The sequence below is a fragment of the Poecilia reticulata genome, chromosome 3, assembly GCF_904066995.2.
Source record: "Poecilia reticulata chromosome 3, P_reticulata-male-v2, whole genome shotgun sequence".
In the NCBI taxonomy this organism is placed as follows: domain Eukaryota; kingdom Metazoa; phylum Chordata; class Actinopteri; order Cyprinodontiformes; family Poeciliidae; genus Poecilia; species Poecilia reticulata.
The window spans coordinates 13,679,732-13,702,404 of record NC_088832.1 but is presented as its reverse complement, the minus strand read 5'-3'; the positions used below and the strand labels follow the sequence as shown (position 1 = coordinate 13,702,404).

Genomic DNA, 22,673 nt, shown 5'->3' with positions numbered 1-22,673 from the left:
TGTTTTGGATCCAGCTGGAATGGGCTTCAGCTCACCTCAGTGTTAATGTGTGAAAAGAAAGAATATATTAATGCAAAGACATAGTAAACAAAACATGAGCGATTATAAACACATCTAAGAAATTATTACATAGAGACACAATTTGAACAATAGGCAAACAGCAATAATTTGTGCATCAATTGTATGAAGACAAGCAGACTCTGCTTGACAAATACAGTGAACAGCATTTTCTACTCCTTAATGAAAAGCTGACAAGAAAATTATTTGTTAGTGAGAAAAGCAGCCGTCTCCATCCAGATGTCAGTAAATCTAAACTATCACAATAAAAACTAAATTCCACTTTACATCAATGGATTAGTTAGTCTTTAAAAGGATAATGTCAAATTGTTCACAGTCTGATAATAGAATATGTACTAGTTTCTCATATCTTACCACATCGTCTGTGAGGTTTCTAAAGGCCAAGTTCTATAAGGGGGAGCAAAACAAAGAAAGAATTCAGGACACAAATCAACTTCATCCTTTGGAAGGTAAATATTCCCAACCATGTCCAAGGCCGCTCTTCTAAACAGCAGGACACAATCCGACTCACAATAGCTAAAAAAAAACATGTTGCAATGTCTCAAATTGGGGATAAGAATCTCTCTTCAGCTTGCAATTTTTATGCCACTCGGTAGCCTTTATCTGACATTTAATAAATAATAAAAACCAGAGACTAATCCCATAATGTGTGTTCACTCCATTTTGTAGTGAGAATGAAAAAAAAAAATCCTTCAAATGTGTTGTTATGTAAGCGACTGTGTGGCACAGAAGAGCGAAGCCGCGAGACAGATAAAGCAGATAAGACAAATTGACAACCAACTAGTTTGGTATTGCTAGTGGAAAATGATAAATGCTAATCCACACCTGGAGACAGACAAATAACAAATCTAAAACTTTTGAAAATGAAGACTGAAAAGTTTGTTGTCACAAACAACCTGACTGTTGCAAGGTCTTGAGTTTAATTCTGGCCTGAGCATTGAGCCTATGGCAAATAAAGTACAACCTACATTAGGTGTTGTGGAGACAAAATGAGAGACAGATGGCAAAACTGTTAACTACCAGAGGTGCACCAAATTCAGCTTTCTGGCCGATTACAGAGCTTAAAATTTATTCTATCTCACTATTTTGCCCATTTTACCTGTGAAGCCCTTTGGTCACTTTATTGTGCGTAATAGTCCTCCACAAATAAAGATTGATTGAGCAATTGATTAAAAAAGCCTGGCCTGCTGATTCCACTTTTGGCTGACAAAGATTTTATTACTGACACAGCCGAGAAGTCTAATATAAGGTCATAATAATACACATTCAATATTCCAATATTATTTTCTTAAAAAAAAATAATGAACAATAAGCTTGATGGGCAGGTTTATCAGTCAGCCCTCTATCATAGCAGAGCAAAAGGGGACGAAGCTTATTTTCAGACCTTTGCAGAGTTAAATAAGATCGGTTTCACATGCAAGTACTGACTAATCGCCAATCACCTACAATTAAGAAAATCGGAGTTGATCAATCAACGCACCACTATAAACTACGCCATATTTCCTGACAGTCAGTATTATCTGAAAGTGCAATTGGTGTAAGTCAGTTTCCTCACAAAACAAAATATTCTATGGCTCCCAGTTGTCTGCTACTATTGAACATCAGCAGAATCTCAGCCTAAAAAAAACCCCCAACAGGTTTGATTGAAATACTATGGAGGCTTTAATTGTACAGTGGAAAAGATTGACATCTGTTCAGTTTAATGTATGTTCATCAGCTTGTTTAGTGCCACACAAGTAAATGCGTTTTCCTGCCCTAGTAAATTTTATTTTATGTTTTATGTTACTAATAATTTCATCCTCAGTGTTTCATTGTTTTTATGGGATAACTTTTTATTGCATTTAGGCTTGTTAAATTTTTGTTGTACACTCTTAAGAGCAATTCTTGATTATTTATAAAGTGCTTTATATGGAAATTGACACCGACATTCGTTTTTATGTGTTGCATTTTATGCTATTCTGAAGACATCTTGGGAAGCTGCCCGTGCTCTGAAAAACTATTCTAAGAAAATAACAAAAAATATAAAATATTTTTCAGTGAAATGCATTCAAAATCAACTCAAAATACTTTAGTTAGGCTCAGGAATAAAATAGAAAAAGAGCATAAATATCCATATTTGGTCACTACTATATGCTTTTTGAGTACTGAAAGTGTCATAAAGGAGTCTAAAATGATCTAGAACTAAGTTAAAGTTAATGCAGATTTGGTATTAAATCACTAATCCACTGATAAGACTGAAACCTGCTCAAATTACTGTAAAATATCTCCCTAGTATCTGTTTAGCCATTTAATTTAAAGATGAAGGGGCAACATTAAAATGCTTTTCTTTTTTTTAAAGTACATTTTTACCAGGTAAAAAATTACGTTTTTGATATAAATTAGTTATCCTGTGATAACAAAATCAAATTATTGATGCTTGCAAACAGCAAATACTGGAAACATGAGTAGGATTTTTATTTTTTCTGAAACCCTGAACTACTTTTCCACTGACAGTGCCAAGAGGTCATCAATAAATGCTGTTTTTGCTTTAAAAAAAAGTTATGATTGTGTAATAACTAAAAGTAACTGGCATTATTTAGTTCTCATACATACATTTTATTTATTTATTTATTTTTTGTCATATTGACTGATCCAAAAACAAATTCACCAGTAAGGGGACTTTGATGAATTTCTAAATGTGTATGTTTTATCGTTAATACAATAAATTCCACAATATATTGCAATATAATACAAGTTGAATATCACTTATTCCAAATTCAAAGTTCACTTCAATATAACTTGTATTTTAATAAAAATTAGATACAATCTTTTCATATCATCCTACTGACTACATATCTAACAGTGTTCAGTTTACTTTATTATGTATATTTCTTGGAAAATAAACTCTTGACCACAAAGTTCACCTTATTGCTTTTTAGCAGCTTTAGCTGTTTTATTATAAGTTTCAGCATGATTTGATACACAAAAATGGACCCTGGGAAAATTTTATCAAACTTGTGTAATGTTTTATTTCTCGCTATTGCAATCCATTTTCAACACTCCTGATTTAAGCCATTTCCATAGATAAATGTCAGACCGTTTCTGTAAACTAAATAGAATAGAATAAAACCACTATTGAAAAACTTAATGAATCGCTTTCTTTCTACAGCATGTAATTATATTCAAGGTCAGTCTGCCAACCTGACTTCGCAACCCCTTTTAGATCCCCAGGAAACCCCAATCACAGAGGGTCAGTATGTTTCCTTCAGCTGACTGGACTGGAGTGGACTAGACTCTCTGAATATGGTCATGACATTGACTTACACTCGCACAGTCAGAACACTGGGGTCAAAAAGAAATTAACAAAATGTGTGTGATAAACAACTTTCCTGTCTACAAGGCCGTCGCGTGTGTGCAACAATAAACAACCCCCCCCCCCCCCCCCCACACACACACACACACACACACCTCCCCCCACACCGCCTGCCAACAACTATGACGATTTGTCTAGACACCGACATCTCCCTAGTGAATGGAAGCAGACAGAGGCTTGATTGGTTTGTAGTAGCAGGAAACACATGGATTAGGGCTGGCTAAACCCCTGTGCTAATTTTAACTTTCGAGTCCTTACATGGAACAACAAAGTCAAAAAAACAGCCAAGGTCACATTTAAAGTGGACAATTCAGGCAAATACAAAATTTCGCCATCTTAAATATGATAATTCCCATGTGTGAGCCAGGAAAGGTCTATAAAGAGAGAACATTTATTGCAGGTGTCTTCCTCCTGACCTGTTGTTTTTGTGCATCTGGTTTTGTGTTCATTTTAAAACATTTTTACGTATTTTTTTATTTTTTTATTTAAAAATATGTTCTTTACAAACATTTAAAACAAAGCCAAAACACACATAATATATGCTATTAACACCCTTTGTTATTGGGTTTTTTTTGCCGGTGATTTTGTTTTTTCCTGTCACTAACAAAACAAATCTGACGTTAGATTGAGAAAGGATCTCAGTTTGTCCGAGTCTGACTCATGTTTACTTTATTCCCCACAGAGCTAGAACAAATTGAACCCTTCTACTTTTTCATTTTGTACTTACAAACTTCGGTTTGCGGTCTCCTTCATCAAACCCGGACGTGCTGTTGTGAGAACCTTTCTTCTTTTGATGCTTACTGTCTCGCCCTGTGGTGGACTCAAACCTTTGGCTGTGGCTTTCCATGTTAACGAAATTTCGTCTCCTTGAACTGATTGGAGTACTGCAGGAAGTTACTGAATGTCTGTAACGTCAGGAATCACACAGGTATTTCTAGCAAATTATAAGTTATTCAGCAAACGAGGCATATTTCTACCATTAAGTTAGTAAAACAGAGAACTCCAGTGGTTAACGTAGTAGCAACAAGTTCCAGCTATCAGCCTAGCTAAGGAAGAAGTAGGCTACATCCATTATTTTACACTGGCTTAACTCAGGGCTAATCCAATTTAAGAACTGTCACGTAACACTTAAGATTACAATACCAGGAAACAGTTGCAAAAAACACAATAGTGTGTTGCAGATCCTTTACATTTGTCCATTAATAAGAAAATACAGAGTCATTAGAAGCGAGGTTTGAGGCGCTTCCTGGAAAATATTACAGATTAGCGGCTGATAGTTTTTGATAGACCCGCGCTGTAAAACGTCAGTTCCGTATGTTCAACCCAACCAATAGAATAAGAGATTTTGCATTTGCGGCTTCTGATTGGTGTAGCTGAAAAGTTTTGGATTTCATTGGCGGCGGCGAACTGTCAATCTTTCTTTAGTAACTTTAGGGCAGTTACTCTGTCTAACATAGGTGGCGCTTGGTTTAACCTGCTTTATGTTGCGTTTCCAAGGCAAAACATCAGTTTTCTCTTAATGGATTTGAAAGTTCAATTAAATAAGAATTTGTTTTCTAAAAATAAGTATCGTTCTTGGGTAGGTTTTGATTGTTTCCAGTTTATTAATTGAAAAGGGACTACATATCTTTTTTTCATAATGTTTTTTTTTTAGATGTGGAAGCTCATTTTCATCTTCTTGTACTGGTAAAAATGTATCTAAGGTGATTAATAATAATAATGAAAACTTTAATTAAGAAAAACATGAAAAAAAAGTTCAAATCACAACATAAAATATAACGGCTTCAAACTGTGTGTTTATTTATTTAATTTGCTTTTGTATTTCAAATATAATTCTTCGAAGTCCAGTAATGACTCTGTGTTCTTATGCTCCCATTAGCTTTTTCATTCTGCAAAAAGGGAAAAAGCTCAAACAAAATTTACACTCATGAATAAATGAAAGGTATTTGTCCAAACATCAGCAAGATTTTCAGAAAATGAATTTAGCACATGAATTCTGAATATTAATGTCACCCCTTTGTACAAGGATCAGCTCTAAGTCTAACTCAAATGAATAAAACCTTCAACCATGACATCAGATTTGATGCTCCTTGGATTAAGCTTCTCAAAGCCTTGTTATCTTCAAAGATTTGAAATAACATGAAGGCCATCCAAAGGACTTTCAGCAATATGTTAACACTCTTCGTCTGGGCAAACCTGAGCCTTAATTTTATTTGACACTGATCGAGCCATTCTAATTGGTTGCCACAGGGTGATATACACAAACACTTTAAGAGTCAAAGAATCTGAATTTCAAAGTTTCTGGCATGGCAATGACATTGATTAAGGCTATTTGAGAAAACATTCCAAATAGATTCCAAACCCATCTTTTAATTCGCTTTTTATATTTTTAAAAAATGAGGTGGGCTTTATTCTAATAGAAACCAAAAAACTAACTACAACCCCACTCCCACAATGTAAGATGCTTTGTCATAATGGAAAACATTATGACAAATGTTTTCCATTATGACAAATGCTATGAAACAATTATAAACACTGCTTGGTTTGTGTAAAATTGTAATTTTTTCTTGAGTTTTAAAAACAATCTTCCAAAAGTAAGCATAAAGACTCTTACCTAAGAATGTAAATGCTGTCGCCATAAGTTTTATTGCCATTGTGATAATATGTCATCATGGGAGATTCAGAATGGAAAACAAGTTTCCATTTAGTGTGCATATACTGCCATCGTCTGTTTTTAGCTGTACATTACATAACCAGAGCAAGCTTCCTAGTTTTTGTTTGCAGACGGATTAAACCATGAGAGAAGTTGGGCATACTCCATACTCTTCTCACAGCTAATGAAAACTTTTAACATTTAATTTCTTTAAGCAGAAATGTGGAGTAATTTAAAAAATGTATGATCCCTGCTTGAAGGTGGTTATCTTCATTAATTTGAGTATGCATTCTGATTAATCACTTTTGTTAGTTTAATAGTGCCTTTTGAAAATATACAGCTTGATGCTTTGGATTAAGTTCCACGTGTTTTCATTATGCCTGAATCGGAATCGTCTCTGACTGGACTGCAGGCAGTTTTTTTCTTTTGAGGTTTTCTTTTCCAAAACAGACATAAGATATACATAAATTAGAAAAAAAAACTTCAAAAGATGACATGACTCTAGTTGAACATTATAGTTAAAAAAGTTAGACTGCCTGAAGCTAAACATAACTGTAATTTCGTCTTTGATTTCATTTTGCCATTGGTGCACACATGCAGTGACCTAGCAGAACTCTGAAATCTGGGGATCCAGTATTGTTTACCGATGCCTTTTGCAGACATTTCTATTCAGTAAATGTTTATGTTTTCCTTCTTTATTCTTTTCTTTGTTTATATTGAAGCACTAGTCTGACTTTACCTTTACATATTTTCTGTGTCTTTGCTCTATTTTGCTGTGACTCTTAAGTCAGATGAAGTCATTCTGATTTTCCAGTTGAGAATATAAAAAATCATATCCATTTGTACAATCATATGTGTTTATATAACATTTATCTATTACAAATTAGATTTTTTGTCTTTAATACCTGACAGGTTTCAGTGAAAGAAGGTACTAATACTGAAAATCACTGATACCCAAAACAAGGTATGCAAAACATAATTTTAAAAGTTGCAATGACTTTAATAAAGCAAAATATTTCTTTGAAATAATGAAATAGTTATGACTCCACAGCCATTTTAGGTTTAAACAGTTTTGTAAAGGTAAAACCAGATTAGCATAGAATAGAATAGAATAGAATAGAATAGAATAGAATAGAATAGAATAGAATAGAATAGAATAGAATAGAATAGAATAGAAAGTAGAAATCACCTGGTAAAATCAGGTGTACAAGCAGCAACGTGACAGTATGTATAAATCGACATCAAGACTTCTAGATTTATACAAGGACATATAATAGAAAAACAGATGTAAGAAGAACTGCAGTTAGGGCAAAAATACTGCATAAGAAAACACTGTTATTAGAGAAAGTCAGTATGATTTCCAAAACAGTGGATGATTTTGGGAATAAATTTTTTGATGGAACTCCATCAATGTTCTCCTTTATTATTCCTAATATCCATAAAAGAAGAACGTGTTGTATAACTTATAAACCGTTGCATTTGTAAAAATGAAAAAAGAAAGAAAGAAAAAAGAGAAATCTCTTTTGTGATCCTCTCGGCACTCCGTACTCGTACAACGCGTCTCAGTCCGTGACGTATTTACGACTGGGTCATTTAGTGCTCACATTAACGAGCTTTGTTTGAAAGAAAATATTATGTATCACAGTACCAGATAATTGTTTGTTACTTGGTCACTCATTAGAGCTACTGTTGTCTTTATTAGACATCTGCAATTTGGACAAAAATGACCGATCTGACAGAATCTCTGGTCAAAGAAGGCTGGTAGGTAGCATATTAGCTTATGTTGCTGCTAGCAGCAGTTATGCTGAGATGTCAGATAGGTTGCTGGATAAAATCAATAGTCTGCTGATTTCCAATCAGAGTGTTGTAAGAGTCCGACGGCAGCCAGACTTACACACACAAACCCGAGAATATGGTGCTCGGGGGATAAAATTATACTTTCAATAACTTATTTTTTGTTGTCTGCTTCAGAATAGCAAATGACGCTCCTGCTAGCTAGCGCATGCTTAGCATTAAAGACAAACAGATGCTTCTTCTCGTCGTCAGTGAACAATATTGTTGATACGGTTATTGACATGAGAAGACAGCCCTCTAAATTAGATTCTTGAACTATATGTAAGTGTATAATAAACAGCCATAAGCAGTGCTGTGGCTATTATAGTCTGCAGAATCCACTCTGTGCTGCAGTTCCATACAGCACACCATCAGACATAAGGTGTCTTTTTTTTAACGTTTACTGGGTAATAAAGTGTGTCAGTATTCACATGCTTCTGTATATTTGAACTAGGGCACTTTTGAGGGAAAAATGTGGTTTTGAATGGATCACTATTCGCTTTAATCCCTTTAAATGTTAAGATTTTAAACACGATAAACAAAACATGTGGATAGCCAGCAACCCACATTTTAGCATTTTTAGTATGTTTTCAGTCTCTTAGGTGGGCGAGTTTCAGAAAAACAGCATTGTGTTGTTTATCTTAGGAAAATGTTTTCCTGTTGATTGTTTTTGATGCCCTTTCTACAATTTAGCCATTGAGTGATTGCAAAAATCAAAACGATATATAGCATGATTCATTTTTTTGCCTCTTCATATTTTTTTTTACCTCATTTTCTGTGTGTAAAACGCATCACTCCATTTAAACAACAGTATTTAAGAAATCGCCCATCGAGAGTGATCAGAACAATGCTATTATTGCATTTCTGTCAGTACTTGTCTTTTTCCTGTTTGGCTTTCTAGTTTTTTATCTGTTTCTTTCACATGTTTATTTGCATTGCTCCATTCACTAAATTACTAATGTTGAAGTGCATGAAGAAAGAAAAGTGTTTATGAGCATATTTAGTCCAGCAGTGCATGTTCAGGTCCTACTCTTAGTTTTTTTTCTCTCTTATACAATCTCCTTGAACATCATTTAAAATGAAATTGAACCGTTTATTTTTATTATCTAATTCTTATTTGGTTTGGTCTCAAATACAGTGGTTTAACTAAATGGATTTTCCCTCTAGATGGACAGAAGTTTTTTTTTTTGTCTTATATTGATCTACCTTTGACAAATAAAATCATGTGATTCAATTGTTTGCTGCTTGAACAATGCATCACAGGGTTTCTTTTTTAATAAGCTGGTACAGTTCTCTCAAACTGTTGTTATGTAACATTTGTAAGAGTCAATCAATTGATACCTTTTGAAAATAAATATATTTTTTAATGTTTACAAATCCATGTTTGCTCCTGACTGAAACCGCATAAAACCCTTTTCACCTTCATCATCTTTTTTCTCCACAATGTGTATCATCCAGGTACCTCAGTGATGAAGGCATAGCAGAATTGAAAGGATCTGCAGAGAAAGTTTCACCGAGTGACCTTATTCGCATTGCACTTGATGTGAGTTTTAATTTTCGAAGTTTTAAATTAGCATTTTTTGCAATCCGACAGCTCTATTTTTTAGTTCCCTGGGAAATTGCAAATATCTTTTTTTTTTTTTTTTACTGCTTTGGGTACTAAAAGTTCTAAAGGTCTGACTTGCATTTAGAAAAGTAATAAAAAAACAAAGCTGTGGGCACAATTTTAAATGGCATTTCAGTCCATATGGCGTATGATTTCAATCTTAATGTCAATCTGGGACTTATTATTGGGGAAGAAAATTGCATTGGCTGTAGTTTCCCTGCATGTAGAGTAACACTTTCTCCTCATCTCATTTCTCTTTGATCAACTTCTCAGTTTTCACCTTCCGTCAGTAAGTGGAAGTGAAATTAGCAGTGTATCGATTTTTTTAAATGACATGTCAGTAATCTTCTAATTTTCATGATGCGTGTCATTACTGTGATGCAGCCGGTATGATTTCTCATTTCTATGTGTATTCTCATAAAGTGTATTGTATTTAGATGGCTCATTTACTTAAAAGTTACTTGAATGCATTAGAAAAATCATTAACATGCTCAGACTGGGGAGCGTTCCCCTCTATGTATTCAGAAGGACAAAAAGGCAGTTCATCTTACCTGTAGTTTCAGATGAGCACAGACTGTTCGCCTCCACTGCGAACGCTCTGACCTTTACGGTTCAGCCTGGAGTGCTGCCAAAAGATCTAAAGCAGCACTTGCACATATCGCCGCACAGCAGGTTCACCCAGCCTTTTTTTACTTTAAGATAGAGATAGTAGACTCATAAAACATGTTAAAGTTCAAAGAAACTTAGAATAAAGCTAATATTCTTAATATAAAAGAGCAAGGTTATTGTTGGTTTTTAAATAAAAGTATGATGGAGGGGGAAAAGAAATTGGAGAATTAGAAAGGATCGCATTCGAAGTAAAGCCCTTGGTTTTTCTTTCTATATCAGATATCAGGGGAATACCTTAAAATTGTCACAAAACCAGTAAAAACCTGGGGTTTTATTTGCCATATTAACACATTTATTGACCCCAGAGATGAAAAGACAAAATGTATTTTGCACCAAATACAACATGAAAGTATATTTGCTTCTCATTTAATTCACTGGAGATTTGTCTTTAAATATAGACAAGCCTGATGAGAGATTTATGTGGTGTGATTGGCTAAATATTTGAAAATGCTATTAGTAATCTAATTGTCCTTCTCTAAACCATATTATTTGTGGCCACATTAATGCTTTGCTGTTCTGCTGTGCAACTAGATGGATGAAATCAGTGTTCTGTTGATAGATGTTCATCAAAATGTGAATTGCAATATGTTTTTTTTCAGCTGTATCTCATGATGTCATTTTCATTTCTTGTCATTTATGACTTCTGTGATATGTGTTCCTTTCTAATGATGTAGTGTGTTCTTTACAGAGTGATCTTAGGCCTATTGGGAAAAAGGTTCTTCCATCTGATATAAATAGTGGAAGAACTGAAAAGGTAAGCGTAATTCATGTCTATAAAGTGGCTTTAAAAAGGTTTTGCGACCTTATAAAACTCTTTTGTTTAAATTTTTTTTGTCACAAATAAATGTTTCATGTTGTCAAACAAATGTCAGTATGGGACAAATGAAACATGAGCATACGCAAATAGTATTTTTAAATGATGAGTTCACTTATAATTGGAAGAAAGCCTATTCTCACCCTATGTGGAAAAACTAACCATCCCCATCGTTAAATGATCAATTAATCTTGATTCACCACAGTTTTTTGGAAGGTTGAGTTCAGTTTCACCACCACACCCAGGCCTGATTACTGTAGACCAATTCATCTTTTCAATAGAACCTGCCTGACAACACAAGGTTGAGTCAAAGATCTTTTACAGACATGTGTCACAGCCTTATTAAAAGAAGCTGAAGAACAGAGTAGAAACAAAGTCACTGCCATCTGTCTGTCTGTGAAGGACTACAGACATTATTCCTAATGGTTTGGGACCCTAGTGAAGGACAGTTTGTTTTTCACAATTGGAGAAAACACGGAACTGTTGTGAACCTTTTCAGGATCGGTCGATCTACCAAAGTTCTTCTAAGAGAACAAAAACAACTTAACCAGGTGGCCACAAACAGCACAAAACATCTAAAGCAGTGTTGGGTCTTATTTGCCCAATTTATGGTCAGTGTTTGTGATATAACAAGAAAAAGACTGAGAAAAACCACTTTTGACCAAAAATAAGACAAAGGTCTATTTCCATATTTGCCATACTATATCTTAATAGGATCTTAGGAAAAATACTCTGTGAATTGAAGTAAAAAAAAGTTTGACTTTTTATACAAAACTGCCACAGCATTTCAGGAAAAAAAGGCATCATATAGAATTTCACAGATGGGGAGTGGTAGTGTGGTTTGGGGTTGCTTCAGGACAAGGATGACTTTCTGTAATTAATGGAGGCATAAGTTCTTCTCTGTACCAGAAAATCCTGAAGAAGAATGTCCAGCCTTCAGTTTGTGACCTTAAGCTCAGAGAACCCTTGGTTTATGCAGCAGAACAAATGATTCAGAGCACACCTGCAAGTACACCTCTAAAAGGCTCAGCAAAATAAAAGGAAGGTGTTGGTGTGTCCTAGTTAAAGATGGAAATCTGATTGAGATGCTGTGGAATGACCATAAAAAGACCATGCTGGAGAAGCCTCCAGTACGTCTGACATTAAACAATTCTGGAAAAAAAAAGAGTGGACGAGTATAATTCCACAGTGACTGTTCAATGCTCATTGCACATACTTGATGGCAGTTTTTGTCAAGGATGGATCAATCAATTTCTAGTTTTAGGGGTAATTACGTTTTTGTTTTTTTACGTAGAGCCTGTTAGTTTTGAGTATCTATTTTTCCTGAAAATAATAATAAGAAAACAGATTTTTTTTCTGCTTACTGAGGTTATCTTTGTCTGAAATTAAAATTAAATTGATCTGAAGCATTCAGGTGTGATAAAAGTTATAAGCAGAAATGTGTAAGGAAACAAAAACCTTTTACATAACAATGTATGGATCCTCTTCAATGAAAAACTTTGCACTATAACTATTTCTTTTGGTTTTAGAAGAAAATCAATGCTTTATTTTCATCCATAATGCAGTTCTCAGAACATCAGCTAGATGGTGATAACAGACTGGCGAATAAAAATCCCCCTTTTTTTTTTTTTTTTCCTTTTTCTTTTTTTGTTTGTTTGTTTTGTTTTGCTTGTGATGCTGAATCTGAGTAACTGCAGAGAAAATGTTCCAGCTATTAAAACAAACATTCTTTTGTGTGCCTAGCTCCTCTTCTCTCCAAATACAAAATGCTGACTAAATCCAAATGTAAGCGGTGGAGCAGTTTGGGGAATAAACAAACCTGTGCTGTCATTAGCCTCTTAAACGGAAATATTTACCCATGTCATGCTTTGAAAAAATAATTTATTCTGAGTGCATCCTGCACTGCAACTGCTGGAGCTTTTGCTTGCACCGCCTGCCCATTTTCCTCTCAATCTAATTTAGTTTGTCTTTTTACAAATGGACAGTTGGAGGGTCCATGTGTCCTCCAGGTGCAGAAAGTGAGAAACATCTCGTCTCCCAAAGACCATGAAGAGTCCCAGGGAGCACCGAGAATGCTGCGTCTCCAAATGACAGATGGGCACACCACCTGTGTTGGACTGGAGTTTAAACATCTGTCCAAAATCAGGTAGGGTTTTCGTTTTTTTGTACATAAGAACAGATGCAGTTTAGTGCATTTGTCTGAAAAGTCTATCTTGATTAATATTTCTGTAGGAAAAGTAACTATTGCCGTAGAAATTAGATTTAGGTATGTTTATTTTATTTTTTATTTCTAAGGTTTAATTTATAACAAAATGTGGGTCGATAGTTTGTATTTTTCTTTCTACAGATAAAATGGAGCTTGCGTCACAAAATCTACGTGAAAGCTGAAATATCCTTATGAATTCATGTGTACTTTCTCTTTTTTCTCAATGAAACTAAATGATATAATAACAATGAACTGTTAAAAAAGACGAATTTGATTTCTTTTTTGCAAAATTGATGTAGAAAAGAACGCATTTAGCCACGTCCTCATATTCTTAGCTAATGTGTGAGGCCTCTGTGCACACACTCCTCTTTCACCCCCTTGTCAACACTTTCACCCCGCCGTGTGCCTGAATTTCTCCTTTATCTGCAATTTCCATGTGGCAGCAGCTGATTTAACAACTCGCAGCCTTAATTACATCTCCATCCAAGCAACGGTGGCCTTGGTGATTGCTGCCATGGTGACTAGCCAGTCTGTACAGGTGGAGTGGCCAGAATGTAGTCCGTGACTTCCTGATGGGAAGAGAGGAGAGAACAGAACAAATCCCCTCTTTATGAGCGCCCCACACACACACACACACACACACACACACACACGCACACGGGCATCCGACAGCAGCGCTTAATGTTTCTGATGAAAGTGTCCGCTTTAGTGTGAGGGAGGCCTTAAGTGGATGGAAAAGAAGGATGAGATGGATTACCGAACTGTTCACTATGTAAGACAGTGATATAAAGGGAGCACAATTAAACAGTAAGAAGCAACTATTGAGGTTGAATAGAGTGTTTGTGATTGAATTAGGGATACGCTGCACCTCATTTCTACATTGCCGGTGTCATGAGAACGCCATCCATCCCAGAGGTCTGGAGTGAAATCCCTAATTGTTACTTTGGCTTCCAGCATCAGTAGCTGGAAATCCCTCTAAGTCCCTGTGCTTTCCTAATGAGAGAGGCAGAGGCCTTATCAGGCCTGATGAGATAGAGGCTCTTTTAATTTACCATGAGGATGGGTGAGCAGCTGGGATTATTAATAGTCTCTCTTAGCTTTGCCACCCATCTGCTGGCACAGCTCCATGTCATTTACAGAGTGATAAGGCAATAGGGTGTTAGAGCTGCTAGATACAGTTAAAATGTGCTAAACCGTTGAAATCTGAGCTGTGGGCGTAATAATTATTCATAGCTTTTGTTTATTTTTTATCCATTTACTTTTATTACAGTTTTCTTGTCTTTTGTTTGTATGTCTTTCAGTTTGAATACACCTCCCGGGACCAAGGTGAAGCTTGTTGGTTCGATCCAAGTTAAAAACGGTATTTTGCTGCTCGAAGACTCAAACATCCAGGTGCTTGGGGGAGAAGTGGATCATATGGTAGAGAAATGGGAGCTACAAAGGGTGAGGGTCAACCGAAACTCAGCTTTTATAATAAAACCATCATTATATTTGTAATTATTTTAACTGCGTAGCTGCCACCGTGTGTCTGTTCTGTCGTCGTTTTTTTTTTTTGGAGTTGTGCTCGTCTTTCGCATTTTGAGATGAGTTCGTTTTCTCCTTCAACCTGCAGAGTCTGGCCAAACACAGCAGGAGTAACATTGGAGCAGAAGGCGGACCTCCACCTTTCGTGCCATTTGGTCAGGTGAGGGACATTGCTAATGACAACACCGCATCTTCTTTTTTTTTTTTTTTTAAATCATACCTTGAAAACTGGTTTTACCCTGATATAAACAACACAATTGTTGAATCCGTTTGGAATAATTGTGCTTAAAAATTAAAAAGCCAGCGGAGAGTTGATGCGAAAATAAGGATCTACAGAAAGAGTCAGACCCATCGGCAAATTTAGTTTTCAGAGCAACATTACTGCCAAAATTGATTATGTGCCTTCTAGTTGTTGACCTGCTGCCTGGAATCTGGATTGTGTTTTTGTCAGGCCCCTTGACGTTACAGAAGCAGATGAATGTTGTTTTAAAATCAGCTTTTTGCCTGCCAAGAACCAGTGCCAAGGTGAAACCATATATTCATCTTAAAGCCTTGAGCAAAAAGTATTCATGCCCTTTCATGTCTCGTCTAGACTAATGTATGTCCTTTATGTTGGTCTAAGTAAATTTTCTCTGCGTAGTTCTCAGAGAGAAGCAGCATGTCTCTTAATGGGCACAAAAATACATAATCATAATCAACTCCATACTTGTCATCTCTCCAATAGCTTCCTGTTTTGCTTTGAGACTGATTTGAACATTTTATTAACTTTTTAAAGCTTTAAATGGGGGTAGGCCCTTCATACCTAGCTGGACAAACTTCTTAACATTCACACACCTGTCAGAGCACTTCTGTCAATCGACCAGTTTCTCTTGGGCGTCCCACGATCCAGAACAAAAAAACAAAGACTCTTAGCCAAACATGTTCAAAAGCTCACCTTGTACTGCAGCGTCTTGTTATTCTTTTTCTGTCTAAAACTTTATGTAGAGAACGAGGCCTACATGAATTTTTGGTTTTTCTGCTTTTATTTTATTTGGTCAATATTTGCTGTTAATTTCTTAAGTGTTGTGTGAAGAAGATGGACACTGGCAGACCCATGTCTTAACAAATCTGCAGTAAAGTTCTCTGATCTCTTGGAACAGTTGTGTCTTTTTTAAATCTTTAAAGCTCCTCGCTGATTTTAAAGAAATCAGCTTTGGTGTAGAAGTGTATATATATATATATATATATATATATATATATATATATATATATATATATATATATATACAGTGCTCAAAAAAAATAAAGGGAACACTTTAACGTTTAAGTGAACACTGAAGTGTTACCTTTATTTTTTTGAGCAGTATATATATATATATATATATGTACAAAATGTTGAAATGTTTAAGTGGACCGTTACTTTATTGAGGAACTAGGCATTACAAGGGAAAATTAGGTTGCTTTAATTTAAAACTTACACCTAACATTATTATTATTATTTAGAAATTAATATGATCTTTATTGCTACATCCTCTCCAGCATAAGTATTGTGAACCTGATTGCTTGGATCTCATTTTGGAAGCAATAATGCGTTAAATTAGATTTTTTTTTTTCTCCAAGTATTTCCCTTGTTGTCCTAAAGTAAATTTTTTTCATGATGTCACTTGCATATGGAAACTCGTTTGCAATTTAAGCGTGTATTTCCTTCATCTGTTTCACTTTAATATGTGGATCATGTGTTTATAACGTTCTTACAGAAGTGTGGAAGAAAGGATGACGTAGACAGCAGGGAACTAGATCAGAGGAAAACCCTGCAGACTCAAAATGTGATCAAAAGCACAGACGAGAACGACGAGTTCGAAAAGCAGCGGACGGCTGCTATCGCTGAAGTTTCGAAGGCTAAAGAAGTGAGTAACCCCACCATAAATTTTGTATGTAACCAGTGTTACTCTGCATTCCATTTATCTAAAACATAAAGTTGTAATTATATTCTTGTTTGACTAATAGATTAACACCTTTCCATTTGTCTTCCATTGTTAAGCATAGGCTTTTTTCTACTATTGTTTTTCACAAGCTGACAAATCACACCGCATCGCATATTGATTGCAATTTTAGCACAAGCTATTAAATTGGTTCTACATTTAAAGTACATGAGACTTATTGACATTCGGGTTAACTTGAATTATTCCTGCGACTCTTTGAATTAAAAGTCATAATTTCACCATCAGCTACAAACCTTTATGTTTTGATTGGTTTTCTGCGACTCCATTGTCCCTAATGTTTTTTTTTTTCTTCTCCTCAGGGCCCTCGCACATTTGGTGGTGGAGGAAATGCGGGCAGTAATTTATCCAATGCTGCATCCTTCTCTCGAAGCAGAGACTCTCACCAGCAAAGGAGGCGAGAAGACAAGCCGGAAAGAACAGAAAGCAGACAAGATGGAAACTATAGAGAGCTGGTGGGAAGATAAATATAATTTGGACTTATGTACAAAATGTTCCTGAAAAACAGCCCTATGTCTGTTAATGTGCATTGATTGTTTCAAATTGTTTAGTTGTTTTTTTTCCACTGGAACTTGGTTAGTGCTCCTTTTTTTTGCTCTTTGATTTTGACTGAGCTTCTATTTTATGGTCCAGAGGCTAGATAAGACATTGATTAGGATATTGAAAAAATGTAAATGAACTGAAGGTAAATGAACTCGAGTGGTGGTCAATTTGTCTTGGTTTCTTTCTTGTTCTAGTGTTTTCTAGTTTCGACAGAAAGTAGGATTGAGTAGGATGTGATTAAGCTTGGCTTCAAAGTATGTTAAAGATGCTTGGTTTGAAACTTAAATCCACAGCCATACGAAACCTGAACCATCTGTTTTTGCCCTTTTATTCTCGTGTTTTAGCTTTATGCAAATGTAGGTTTGTACGTTTGTGAGTTGCACATGCAATATATCCAGTTCATCTGTATTCTTCCTCTCATTACGTGTGGTGTCTAGGTGGATGAACGGGCTCTGAGAGACATCATGGAGATGGGCTTTAATAGGGAGGCTGCCCGACAAGCTCTGATGGATAACAATAACAACCTTGAAGTAGCACTAAACAGCCTACTGACCGGATCTTCCGGTGGCAGACCTGGCTCAGTGGTCCCTGAGCCTAACAAGCCACAACTTAGAGGTTCATAAACACACACACACGCAAACACACACTGGAGCACAGATAACATCCCGCGCCCAGCAGTGCTTCTTGGATCTACAAAGTTGGCAGAGGTTAGGAAAAGGTTGGGTAGCAACGTGGCGGTCCCTGAAATGCGCTGGAAATCACCAGAAGCCTAATTAACGGTCCACAATGGCTGTACTGCGGGTTTTAGTTCATTTATCAAGAACTGCTGTAATGCTGACTTTCCCCCCCTCTAAGCACACGATAAGGTTTCAGTTGGATATTGTTTTACCTCGGTTATTTTATGTATGCTTCTCAGCGCTAAAAATCGTCCTGCAGCAACTTGAAACTTGTTTAATCATCCTAAGCTTCTTATAAAAACTTTATTGTTGTTACTTCATACATAAATCATAATCAGTCCAGAGGGCTTTTCTCTCTGATCAAAGCTATCATGGCTGGTCAGGATGGGCAAAGTCTTATAACGAACACAAACCATACATATTCACAGACTTACATAAATATACACACCTGCGACCCTTTCCAAAACTCCTCGATAAATGAATGAACATTGTCTGAAACATCATGTGGGTAAAAATGTGTTTCCCCAATTAAATTGCACAGACTGGTGTATTTTAGGCATTTATTTCAGTTAGCTTTGATAATTGTGGCTTGGAGCTATTGAAAGGCCAAAATGTAGTTTCTCAAAACATGTGAATATTGCAGAGCACCAATGAAAACTGGACTTTAAATGCAGAGTTGTTGGCTTACTGAAAGGTAAGTACAGTAGATGCACTCAATACTTGGTTGGAGCTCCTTTTGCATGAATTACTGCATCTTTCCTTAGTGGCATGAAAGCGATCAATTTGTGGTTCTGCTAAAGTGTTGAAGTAAGCTCAGGTTGCTTCAGCTCTCCTGCCTTCTGGGTTCTTGTGTCCTTCGTCTTCATCTTGACCGTACTCCATTGATTTTCTGTGAGTTTTGTGTCTGCACAGTTTGCTAACTATCAAAGCACAGTCATAACATGGTCATTAATCCTGATATTAGTCAGTGGTATTCAGTGTGAGTAGGGCTGGAACGTATCATATCAGTCACGATAATATCAGTAAAAAAAGCTAAAAATCAAAGCACTGACAGTCATTTCATTAGAAATGTCTGAGACCGATGGAAGAAATGAAAATGAACAACATTGCAGATCATTAGAAAGTGTGACATATATTTTGGTGTTGAGCATTTTCCTTCCACTCAATTTTGCACTAAGATAGTTGAATATGACACGTTTAACCATCTTCTTTAGAAATGATTTTTGTTTTTCAGCCTCCTTGTTGACTTTGTCTGTGACCGTCTGGGCAGCAGTCTCCCCCATGATTGTGTAGGACCATAACATGTATTTAATCAAAAACATTGGTCTTTCGTTTCACTCCCATTTCTTTTTGTGGAAGATGTGGTTTAGTAGCTGACATATTTATCAAAGTTAACATGTAAAATAGGGGTGCACCGATTTTTCGGCCAGCTGATTTATCGGCTCCAATTTCCTTAATTCTTGGAGATTCGTGATTGGCCAATACTTGCATGCGAAGCCGATCTTATCTCTCGAACTTCTCTACCACAGCAAAGGTCTTAAAATCAACCACTGTCCTCCTTAGCTCTCTCATGAGAAAGGTTTGACGGACAGATCGGCCCATCAGGTCATGTCTGCATGTTTGCAGTAAGTAGTCATCCCACTGTTGCCAACTCAGCGATTTTCTTTATTTAAGACACTTTTCTTTATTTAAGACACACACAAAAAAAAGGTATCAGTCAAAATCGGAATCGACAGGTCAGACTTCTTAAAGATCGGGAATTGGCGATCAGCCAGAGAACTGCATTCAGTGCAGCTGTAATATTAAAGCACAACAGATTCAAATTACGTGATCAAACTAATCTTAAGTTTTGCTGTATGATCTTGTTTGCAGCCAGAGGAAGGGGGAGAGGCAGGTCAAGAAATGAAGATGAGGAGGACGGAGCAGGGGGAAGACCTTCTGGACCAAGCACCTTATTTGACTTTCTCGAGTCCAAGATGGGAGCTTTCTCCATTGATGGTGGGTGTCTGGCTTTCTCATTCAACACTAACCACAAGTAAAAAAAAAAAAGCCCACCCCCCACTAACAAGTTCACTCATGAATTTAAATGCCTAAAACTCTGGAGCATAAGAGAATTGTGTCACCATTCCTTGAGTTGTAAATATTTCTCTGCAATGATTATTTACTTGGTTTGTTTTCAGAGCCAAAGAATCAGATAACACAGCGGCAGTACGAGAACAAAACTAGTTTTTCCAACTCAAACTATCATGCCAAAGATGCATCCCAGACCAAGTTCTCACACACTGACCACAGGCAACAGAGGAACGACAGGCCGCCCCGCTTTCATAAGGACACAGATTTCCCCAAACCTGGCCAGGAAGCAGCCTCAAACCCGGGAACACCCCAAATGTCGGCTCCTGCCCAGCAGTGGAGGGGCCAGGAGAAATGGCCCCGGAGCACATCCGACCGAGCGCAGAATGACAGGAGAGAAATTAGAGACGAACAGAATGTTCCCGCCGCCATTATGTCTCCTCTCGCACATTTAAAAGAATCTCAGCAGCAGACTGAATTTAGCGGGGCTTACCACCAACGGTCTCGAAATGGGAACGGGAGTAATATGTCTGGACCGCCTCCCAGGCGAGGGGTAAAAGAAAACGTGCCCACCTCTAAACCGAGTAATCCCACAGGAGGGGAAGTAGATGGAAGAGGAAATTATAAACGCTCTGAAAGAAACGAGGATGCCGGCAACAACAGGAGGAAGGGTAGAGCCGAGCGGCCAAACTCTGACCACTTTGACAGACAGAGGGACGGCGGGCCGTTGAACTTTAACCCGAGAGGAGGAAGCTCAGGAACTTCCCAGGAAGTGGGATTATCACAGGGCTCCAGAACTGTAACGGGGGATCTTTCGCACTTCCAAAACGGAGATTTGGAACATAAAAGGACTGGGCCCATCAAGCCAATAAACTCACCCTGTCCTCAAAACAGAGAGCAGCAGCCCAAGAGGAACACTCATAACAACCAGGGATCTAAAAGGAGGACAGGGCAAGGCCGAGGTCAGGGACCTAGAGGAACAGAAAAAGGTTACATCACTGAAATTGCATGGAAACCTGGAGACGCATGCCTGGCTCTGTATTGGGAAGACAACAAGGTACGACATGCTTTAACTAACCTGAAACACGTGGAAGCCATCTTTCTTTTCTCTGCAGTGTGTTTGATACCAAAAATAATCTTTAGAATCCTTCGTTGTTCTTTTGTTTTGTTTGTCATTAAGTAAGTGGTGCAAATGTTTTGCATATGGAAGTTGTTGGGGGGTTTTTTCTATTCAAATTTGGTTTAATTTGTTTTTCTTTCATTGTGCCTGCAAGTATTACCATGCCAAGATAGACGCTGTGCATCCTTCTGGCTCGACAGCAGTGGTCGTGTTTAGCGATTATGGAAACTGTGAAGAGGTCCTCCTGCATAACATCAGACCTGTTCCTGATGACATGATGGTAACCGCTATGCTATTATTATTATTATTATTATTATTATTATTATTATTAGTTTATCCTCAGTATAAGCATCCGAGCTAGCACTGTTTTTAAAAGCAGTTATCAAATCGTATTTCTGTGATGTGCAGAACGCTGATGAAATATTTATGCAGTCTAGTCTGATTACAAGCAGTGGCGCATCACAATTATGTCAAATCTGCATCTTCAGGAGGAAGACGACGGTTACTATGACAGTTCACTGGAGTTTCGCCGCGGAGGTGATGGACAGCCGAGACGCTCGAGGCCCACGCAGCAGTACTACCAGCCGCCCCGGGCGCGTGATTGATGTTTCTGTGTTTACACTGGCAGGTAAATTAATAGTTTTTTTTAAAGACAATAATCATATACAAACTTTGTGATTTTTGTCTGTTTCATTCAACTCTCCGTCTTTCTGAATCATAGAAAGTGTGTTGAAGTGGTTTTTCTTTTTTTTTATTTCCCATTTTTCTTTTTTATCTTCTTATTACAACTTTTACATCCTCCATTGGTGCGATGCAATGTCTCACAAGGTCAATGATGATTTCACAAGATGCCCAAAGAATGTTGAAGTGTTTTTTTTTTCTTTTTTTCTTTTTTTAAAAAAATGTAATAATGGATTTTCTCTTTGCTCTTCAGTGTGTTCGTCCACCATGCCTCAACGTTCTGCAAGAATCCAGAGTGCTTCCTGAAGTTTTTAAATGTCCACATCCCACGGACTAACAGAACTTTTCAAAGGGCTTGCACATATTGCAAAGATAATAATAATAAAAAACACATAAACTCCTGTTGTTTTTTTTGTTTTTGTTTTTTTTTTTGGTCAAGGGCATATCTACTGTATATGTTTTGAAGATTTGTTAAATGGATGCATCAAAAATAAACAACTAATTAATAGTAATTGCAGGTTGGTTATGTTTTGTCTATTTTATCCAACTATGCAACTTGGGTTAAGAATAAAATAATGCAGGGCAGGAGAAGAAGAAATGCATCAAGGTATCTATGTTGCTCTCGCTTTTTTCTGAAAAGTTGTCAAAAAAGGACCAACAATTTTGTGCAAGACCTCGTTCAAGGATTAAGATAAAATTATGAGCAGTTTTATTGTGTAATATGTATTTTTTTGTTGTTTTTACATAGATCATGTCAAAGTAGAGGAAGAGGAGAGATGTATTTTAATGGGTTAGAGAAGCCTCACAAGACAGTACAAACAAATGCTCTCATAAATAAAGCAAGTATATTTATTTTTTACTTTATATT

At 36.7% G+C, this 22,673-nt stretch overlaps 2 protein-coding genes across 5 annotated transcripts in view; one reads left to right on the top strand and one right to left on the bottom strand.

Annotated features, from left to right (window-relative positions):
* LOC103461982 (protein diaphanous homolog 3) overlaps positions 1-4,761 on the bottom strand; it is a 163,367-nt gene extending 158,606 nt beyond the window's left edge. For 2 of the 4 annotated variants that reach the window (XM_008404411.3, XM_081605120.1), the window contains exons 1-2: positions 4,158-4,761; positions 433-465 (exon numbers count right to left, since the gene is read on the bottom strand). In XM_008404411.3, coding sequence (XP_008402633.2) covers positions 433-465; positions 4,158-4,277 — 153 coding nt within the window. In that variant the 5' untranslated portion in view covers positions 4,278-4,761. The remainder of the gene's footprint in view (positions 1-432; positions 466-4,157) is intronic. The other 2 variants (XM_081605119.1, XM_008404413.3) reach the window with 2 other exon arrangements.
* A 2,872-nt stretch (positions 4,762-7,633) lies between these two features.
* Positions 7,634-22,317, top strand: tdrd3 (tudor domain containing 3). The gene is made up of 14 exons (XM_008404414.2): positions 7,634-7,844; positions 9,375-9,459; positions 10,880-10,945; positions 12,991-13,151; positions 14,513-14,654; positions 14,824-14,895; positions 16,472-16,621; positions 17,017-17,169; positions 17,695-17,872; positions 19,807-19,932; positions 20,115-21,061; positions 21,279-21,404; positions 21,613-21,752; positions 22,059-22,317. The coding sequence occupies exons 1-13, from the start codon at positions 7,807-7,809 to the stop codon at positions 21,727-21,729; spliced, it is 2,361 nt and encodes a 786-aa protein (XP_008402636.2). The 5' UTR covers positions 7,634-7,806; the 3' UTR covers positions 21,730-21,752; positions 22,059-22,317.
* The last annotated feature ends 356 nt before the right edge of the window (positions 22,318-22,673 follow it).